The sequence below is a fragment of the Zeugodacus cucurbitae genome, chromosome 5, assembly GCF_028554725.1.
Source record: "Zeugodacus cucurbitae isolate PBARC_wt_2022May chromosome 5, idZeuCucr1.2, whole genome shotgun sequence".
Classification (NCBI taxonomy): Eukaryota; Metazoa; Arthropoda; class Insecta; order Diptera; family Tephritidae; genus Zeugodacus; species Zeugodacus cucurbitae.
In genome coordinates, this window is record NC_071670.1 from 25085573 (window position 1) to 25094690 (window position 9118).

The 9118-nt window shown below is 30.8% G+C and overlaps 1 protein-coding gene across 1 annotated transcript; it reads left to right on the plus strand.

Annotated features, from left to right (window-relative positions):
• The first annotated feature begins 3963 nt into the window (after positions 1–3963).
• LOC128922295 (uncharacterized) lies at positions 3964–5293 on the plus strand. Its single transcript, XM_054232252.1, has 3 exons — positions 3964–4383; positions 4476–4706; positions 4777–5293. The coding sequence occupies exons 1-3, from the start codon at positions 4265–4267 to the stop codon at positions 4826–4828; spliced, it is 402 nt and encodes a 133-aa protein (XP_054088227.1). The 5' UTR covers positions 3964–4264; the 3' UTR covers positions 4829–5293.
• Positions 5294–9118: the final 3825 nt, after the last annotated feature.

Below are 9118 nucleotides of genomic sequence, written 5' to 3' on the forward strand. Positions count from 1 at the left end.
ACTTCTTCCACAATTGCTGCATTTTTTGTTTAAATCCTCTTTCTTGAGTATACATTTTGAAGTGAGATGTAAATCTCCACATACCACACAAACACTGCGTAGATTGCAATATGATTTGGTATGCCCATCCTCTTGGCAGTTGGTGCATTGTACCGGACCGTTTCTTTTGTGTGGTTCTTCTACGGTTACTCTACGGTGCAGCAAATATTTTAAATTATATATTGGACTTCGTTCTTTTTAAGCTGGTTAGAATTCGGCATTAATTAAATTCTAAACGTGGTAATTTATTTCTGTTAAATATGTTTACGACAGTTTTAACTTCAAAGCCACATTCTTCAAGAGCTTCTTTGATTTCACTAGAGTCTACGGAAGACTCAATACCTTTAATTACTACAGCTGGGCCATTTGAGCTCTTCAGCTGATAGAATAATAATTTTTGTTTTTATCTGACAAAAACTTTACCACATCCATAAAACTTTTCTCAGTGTATGTATGTATTTTTGTTTCATCTATAATGCCTTTTTTTTAAAGACACAATTTCGCTTAATTTAGCAACAAGAGTATTTTCGCTACGCTTGCGCAAATATATTGGGGACGGTTTGGCATACGCGACTGTGGTGGTACCCTTCGCATCATCATCAGAACTATTGCTTAGTACGGCAAATCTGTTGCTGACTTCACAGGACTTGATTTCCTTTTAATATTGACGTAGCAGTATTGACGTGGTCTGAGATTTGTTCGGTTAATAAACTGCGAACTTCCACCTTTCATATTTTTTATTCTATGTAAGTATAAAATAAAGAAAAATTATACATATATTAACTTTGATCTAACAAGCTATACACAGTCACGAACATTGCACATCTTAATATATAAAAATCACGTGTCACGTTGTTTGTTTTCGATGGACTCCTAAACTACTGAACCGATTTTAATGAAATTTTTAACACTGTGTGCAGTTTGGTCCAACTTGAAAGATAGGATAGTTTATAACTCTCCTTATAGTCGCATTATTTATTTATTGCAAATTACTTGTTTATTATTAGCAAAGAGCTATCCACCAGTTGGTGGCGCTAAGTGCGCTATGTTACAGTAGATGGCGCTACATTTCTTTCTAAATTTTCATGGATTTAGGCTGGCATAACAAAAGCTGCCACTTGCTAAAAACATTAAATGAAAATGCGTTGTTTGAAGTTTATATTATTTGTGGTAAAGTTATACGAATCTATGACTTCCAATATTCTAAATTTAAGAAAAAATCACATACAATCCGTGAAATAAATAAAGTTATGTACATATGTATGGTCAGACAAATAAGCAATGCTGCCACTCTTTTCCAGTAAATCTTCCTCGAATTTGGGAGATTTCAGAGGAATTTAGGAAATTGCAAAGTGTATTTCTGGATGTATTTCCTAAATGCAAAAAAAAAATTTCATTTATTTGCATTTAGGTATAGAATTTTGTATGGCTAATGCCCGGTTTCACAGTCCATACTTAAGTTGTGCCTAAATAAAATCTTAGCTAAGTATTGTTGCAAACTGAGTAGTCGTTTGCGTTTCACAGTCAATGCTTAATTTCTATAAAATTTTATTATGATATATGGCAACTTTATGGGCAACATATGTTTTACAAATGTCATTCGTAAAAATATGTTTGAAATATTTAAATTATAACAGACAATACATAAATTTGCGAGGAAAATTATAACAAAAATTGATGAAAACAACAAAAGAACCCCAAATTTCATCACTAGCCAGTCGGAGCACCTATGGGAACTGAAGGAAAAGTATAAGCTGTTATTGAGTGCAAACGAACGGACACTTGCCCTACGCTACGAAAGATGTCGCTGAAAATTCAAAGCAAATTCAAAACAAAAATCAGCTGTTATTTAAGCATTGCTTAAGCCTCCCATTTTCAGTTAAGCAAACCTAAGTATGAACTGTAAAATACTATTTTCCTGTTTTATCTTAAGCACAACATAAGTATGGAGTTCATTTGGAGTTAAATTTAGAGCTATATGTGCTATTGCAGTAGATGGCGCTACATGAGAATACATTTATTGACACTTATTTGTGATACTAACGGGTGACATTGTAAGGTAATTGAATAAGTGCGCTGTATTAGGCTAGATGGCGCTATAGAAGCAGATGCTGTTATATTAAAAGTCCAAACGTTTATTTTAGCTAAAATTTATTAAACGTAAAACGTGTGTTTAAAATTTACCATTTATTAAACGTAAAACGTGTGTTTAAAATTTATCAGACTCGGCCACGCTTTGCTTTCTTTTTATTATTTAAAACTCTTTAAACGAATTAAATAAAAGTAAGTATTATTAGCTTGCTTTTCATTTTATTTATTAAATCTTATTTAAAAAAAAAAATCGAACCTCAATAATGCACAGACTACAGTTTCCTACTCGTTTAGCTTTTGCCATGTCCATTAATAAGTCTCAAGTCCAAACAATGTCCATTTGTGGGTTAGATTTGGATAATCCATGTTTTTCCCATAGGCAATTATATGTTGCATGCTCACGTGTATGAAAACCATCAAATCTATTTGTGTTAGCTCGAGACAGGTTAACCAAAAATATTGTGCACCAATTAGTGCCAAGTTAAATTAAAATGTTTATAATTCAAAAAAATAAATACTACTATTAAAAATTAAGAATTATCTTTCCTAAGATTATAAAATTAAATGTTACATGTTATCAACTAACAATTTTGTAATTAACTTATTTGTTAAAACAAATTTTATGAAAATTTGTGCTTATTATCAACTCTACGAAAATTTTCATCAATAATTTTAAAAATTTTGACCTCAAGTTCAAATCTCAATCCTGTGGATTTTTATACCAGATATGTATATACTAAGGTTTCCGTCTTTATTCATAAATAATAATTTCACTGTAGTGAATAGTTTACTACAACTCAGCAAATCTAAAAGTGAGGAAATGTTCGTTCTGAGAATTTGAATGATTCAAACCGATTTATCGTTTAAGTTCAAAATTTTACAGTTTCATATGTACATACATAGGTATGTATGTGTCATGTAGCGTGTTGGAGAGCCATCTTCTTTATTTGTTTAAACGCTACACAACAAAACAAAGAACGAACTTTGCCAAAAATATTTATACTGATCAGAGACGTTATTCCCTGAATATATTAACATTTCATACAAATAAATGCCCTTGAACAGAGTTCAAAAAGCGTTTTAACTATTTCAATTAAAAATTGGGCGGGGCGAAGTTCGACGGGTCAGCTAGTTTATTTATAAGAAGCAATAAACTCTTTTAGTTATTATACATTTCATAAAGATATTTGAAAGAGTAAAACGGAGTAAATAGTATGATTACATATTTATTCATTTAAGTAAAAAATAGCAAATATTCATTCTGGAATGTATGCATATTTATGAAAATTATGATATTAAAATGTATACATAAGTAAAATTAATTTTCAAAAAGTTCCAATGTATCGAAAGCTGGAATTTAAACTTTAATTAATTGAAGCATTTGAATTTACTAAGTTGGCGGTACAGCATAACAAACATTACATAATCGAAATTAACATTAAAATCGAAATTTTAATTCTTGCGACTGCGACCAAAATTTACCGTAAAATCACATGAAGCAAACAGTCGACTGCCGACAGTCGACACTTGCTGTTGCTACGACTTATAATCATGATCAGGTTTTTTTTCCGAAGCAGATGCCGAATTCATAACTCATTTTAAAAAGTCGCCGACAGTCGAAGCAGCAAAAAGCACAAATATTGCGACTTCTGCTACTTCGAATGCAGTCTTTTAAACACTGTTATTAGTACAGGAGAGTGATCAGAAGATAGGCCAGTACATGTATCAACTGTTATGTGCGATTTATCTATATTTCTGGTTACAGCAAAATCAATTAAATCGGCTTACCAGGAGATACTATATCATAGATACAATACTATTAATAATAGTGTGATACAGCTGTCGACCACATGTGTTTGGCATTGTAATCTCCACCAGCTAGAAATCTATGGCCTAGCGTTCCAAAAATGTATTCGCTATCTGTAATTTTAAAACGAGGTGGACAGTGTTTAAGTCCCCGCAGCGATTTTTTGTAGATATTGTTGTAACTGCGCTGTAGCTTGTAAGTGCAAGTTAATAATTTGTTACTGATATTATTTTATATTTATGTATAGTCAATTTTCTTTTTACGGAGCGATACTATGTTTAACTGTGTGGTGCACAGTAATTTAAAGGAATATAATTGCAAAAAAAAATGGTACTTGGAAGGCAAATCAACGGAAGGTGTTTCAACGCACCACCAGATACGCAAACACAAACATGCAAAACTAAAAATAGAAACAGAACAAGAACTATGCCACTAGAGGCAGATGGGTGAGTTGATAATATCTAACCTTACATATGTATATACTAAACATAAAATCTTTTGTTAGAATATACTTTTATCTTTTTATTATCCTTTTCAGATATTTCCAAACTTCGGAAAAAAAGCTAAAGCATACCACCCATATACTCCCATATAAGAAGCTAGCTATACTTGGTATGGGTGCGGGGAATCCTACCAGCAGTTCTTCAAGACATACAACGTACCATACAAATTCGACGTATGATGGAAAAAGCACTCGTAGTCCTCTACGTCAGGAAGTAACAAAAATCACGCACCTAGGAATACCACACAAATTATGCTACAACAACAGGTATTATTGTAACGAATTTAATTGCAAAACTAAAACAAACAATAATTTTGATATTCTTATTATTTAACAGAGTTGGTATTAATACTTTCCATGCTTATAATAGTAGCAGCAACAACAAATAATACATATTCAAAACAACATTGAGGCGCCGAAGTTGTACATCTTGCTTCTGATTTGATTATGCAGGCATTATTAGGCTGAACGTACAATTTATCATTTTCAATATTGTGATTGTTAATTTATAAATTTTGAACGTACGCAATAGCACTAAGTTTATTAATTTAAATGTAAAATATTGTTAAATTAGCATCATATACAAATGAATGTACGAATATTTGTAACAATCGTAATAGTAGTGAAATTTAATTTGTATTGTAACAACACAAAAAAAAAAAACAATACTACAAACTTTTGAGAAATTGTAAATTACAAAAATTTAATAATTAATACTAACTTTATATGTAAAATATGGAAATTTTGTCAATGTATAAATGATAGCCGCAAAAACGTTTGTAAAAATTAAAGTTTACTTTGTACTAAAATGCTAATATGTAAATACGAAAATTAATGTATAATAATTATTAATAATGTAAAATAGCATACTAATTTATAAATACAAAACCTCATACAATTAAATAAATAAACGAGTGGGGTTGCACTGCGGGAGTGCAGGCAGAAGTGAAAACTTTAACTTATGGCGCATTGGGCACTTTTTTGGGAGAGCATTGTTAGGTGCGCTCGCGACATGAGAAATTGTACATAAAAAATCAAGTTTATCAAAGCAATGTGGACACTTTTTGAATGGACATGAAGTATAATAATATAGAAACTATATTCGAAGGAAGTGGTTTTATTTAAATGAGTAAATATTAGTAAATAGTAAATACAAAATTTATCAATTCTCATCCATAATTTCAACAACCCTTACATCATTATTATCAGCCTTTTCATCATTATTATCAGGATTTTCATCAAATTCTAAAACTGAAACAATAGGTCTATGGTAACTAAAGTATGAAATGAACAATTTTGATTTCAATCTACATATTTATATATCTTGTGAATACTGCATCAATAGTAGTCTTGTATTTTGTTGTGCTAAGATTGCGATCATTGGACATCGTTAAATCAAATTCTTCATATAATTAATTGATTTTTGACATCTGCAAAGTTTATATTGAAATCTCCACTCAAAATCATAGAATAATGATCAAATCTTCTATTAATTTTCATAATAAATAGTGCGGAAGCAGCTTTAGAATAAATGAATAAATTTGAATACAAGAACTCTCGTATTGCTTGTAAAGACTGTTTTGGTGAAATATAAACGGCAGCCATTATTATTGTTTGTCCATTAGAATGGGATTGGGAAATACATCTATCACCAATATTCGAAACATTAGTGCTAAACAAACTGGTATATCTCGCATGCACTTCCATATGATCTGTAGAAAATGAAATATTTAAATAAATTTTCCATTTAATATTCATTTATAAAATATATATAAAAAACTCTCAATCTACCAAAAAACTCTCAATAATCAATGATACGAATATGATCAAAGTAAAACTGACGAAGTCTGTGCCGCCGCTAGGCAAATGTGGCCTGTGGGAATTGACTAACAATGTGTTTTGTTCTTTGATATTGTGTATTACATTTACAGTTTGACAACTTTTTTTTCATTTTTTTTATATTTTTTTTTCATCAACATCTCAAGAATATTGTGTGAAAGTTTTAGGTCATTCGGAGAACAACTAACGAAGTTACAGCAGGTTGAATAACGGTACCTCCAGCTACCTGCGCTGAGTGTACAAAACTTTGAATCGATTTTCCCAAATATGTCATTTTTAAAGTCGGTGACCAGCCTACCGAAAAAACTACTGCATCGATCGTTTTAAAATTTTGAACAAATATTCTACATATATATAGCTCTCGAATGACGTCGAGTTTAATTACTAACAATTTTACAATAACAAATAGGTCGATTTTTTGTCTAAAATCGTCATTTTGACTTGAAAATGGTACCAAAAATTTAAAAATTTAAAATATAAAAAAACTCGAGGTCAATTGAAAGATAAACTAGTAAACTAAAGAAAGCATTTTGATTTTTTGGTTTCGGATGATCCAGTGATGCTGGTCACCGCACAAAAACTTCTTTTCGAGGTGCCTGCAGAGATCGACGATAAATCCGTTATTCCTCGATATTTTTCGATACAACTTTTTTTTTAATTATCCTTCAAATGTTGTACTTTCATATAATAATAAGTAAAATAAACCTACAGCAATAATTTTTTCTAAAAAATTTATGAATAAACAACAAACGACGAAACAAACCTTACCCTTAATACTTTTAGGTTCTAATATATTTCTTTTAATATTAATATATTGAAAATGAATAAAGACGCACGAAAATGCATGTTCAATGAAATAATGAAAAATTTCATGTGACAAAATTCTTACTGGGTATCTTAACTTTCGCGCTCAGCTACGAAGTCACAATTCCACTCGTTCCGATCAGTGTTCCGAACTCATTCAAGTTTATTTTCATCGTGACCAATGAACAAGTGAGTTATATAAAATTGTTACCAACACTCGTTTGAGTCATAAATTGACGGCACATACAAGTGTAGAAATACTATGAGTTTTTTTTTTAGTTTCGTGGAAACGAGTCTTAGTCATTATTGATATTAGTACTAGTACTCATTTGCACTAATTTGTTGGGCTCATGAGTTTGTGCACTCATTTCATTAGTACTCAATCTGGTGTATATCTGGGTAAAATCTCATCTGTCGCGAAAACGGCTGAAAATGCTCACTCACAAAAGTGCCTAACGCGCCATAAGAAGTTTTCACTTCAAAAAAATATAAGATTCTTTTTTTCATTTCTAAACAAAATAAAGTGTAGCCAGTAGCATGAACGAGGTTGAACCAAATTTTAGTAACGAGGTGGTGACCACACAAATGAAGTGACTAATGGGTGACCATAAAGATGATGAAGCAAACAACCGACTTCAAATGGCTCTACTAACCACATATGTAGAGACGTGTGGCTTTCCAAAACAATAGAAAAATTAGAGCAGAAAGACATAAGCAGCATTTGCACCAAAATCAATGTGATAGAGCGAGCAAGATAGTCACACCGAGGTAAAAGAGCAGTAGTGGTAGCCTTCTTCCTGATGCTGGAAGAAGAGTGACCACAAAATAATACCGTATTTTTTTACTGGTAACCACCGTTCCCTAAGATAAGTAACTCTATCCGTCTTGGAGGGTAAATATTAGCGAAATGTATGTGTGAATTTGTATCATGAAAGCAGACATAGGGTTGCATTTATTCTGCTACGTCTCATTGCATGAAAGTAAACATGGGTTTTGGTGTAGCATATTTTGCAGACATTAAAAAAATTTATTTTATTTGAATTTTGATGTTGTGGATTGGAAAACTTTTCAATACGTGCACCGTGCAAGGGTTTTGCAAGGGCAAAAGAATCCCCATAATATGTCATGATCCTATTGAATAGGTATTTCAAACTCGCAACAAAAAGCAAAATCGTCATTTAATACAAATTCAAGTTTTTTTAAGAAATTTATAAAAGTCTCAGGAGATTTTACCAAGTTTGACGAATCGTACACTTTTTATTTTGTAAAAGAATAGGCGTCTTCAGAGATATAGCCTTTCTCGAACAGTGTTTAAATATTCATTATATATACATCTAACCATAAAAATATGCAAATGAATTTCTCTGAAGGAAATTTAAATTTCAATTATATCACTTTCCATACAATGTCTAATAGATTGCTGAGTTTCTATGGAAGGCATTGCCAATGCTTGAAAAGTTTGGCAAGAACTATCTTGAACCAAACATATTCTTTCAAGGTTATTTAATGAAAATTATTTAAATTGTTTCAAAGAAATATAAGTATAATAAAATATTTTAAAATTTGTAAGTTCCCAGGGATGTATTTATTTGAATACATTATTTAAGAAATAGTTGAATCGCATTATACACTTGTAAATAAATTATATCTAACCTATCAATAAATAACATTTAATACCAAAATAGAATTGAATAAATATGCGAAATAATTTAAAATAATTCCAATAATTATGAACTAATTTATTTAATATAATATAATTAATAATTACCACATTGTAGCAAAAAAAAGCATAGCACACAATCCAAGTACACCTCGGTGGTGTGTAAAATGCTGAAAATTATATAAATCATTGTAGAAACCTACAAGTTAGAAATCTAAAATACATTGAAACAAGAATGCAATAGAATGAAGGAAACCGATATGCAACAAAGTTGCTAAAGAGAGTATTATAGTTTTGTTTACGTAACGCTTGTTTGTGTCACCCAGATATAAAATAGTTAGATATGGGGTTATATATATATAAATAATCAGGATAA

What these genes read in the sequence shown, in the direction of transcription:
- LOC128922295 (XM_054232252.1), top strand. Translation starts at nt 4,265, where the DNA reads ATGGTACTTGGAAGGCAAATCAACGGAAGGTGTTTCAACGCACCACCA. An exon ending in ATGCCACTAGAGGCAGATGG is followed by an intron (nt 4,384 to 4,475) that starts GTGAGTTGATAA and finishes TATCCTTTTCAG; the next exon opens with ATATTTCCAAACTTCGGAAA. An exon ending in AAATTATGCTACAACAACAG is followed by an intron (nt 4,707 to 4,776) that starts GTATTATTGTAA and finishes ATTATTTAACAG; the next exon opens with AGTTGGTATTAATACTTTCC.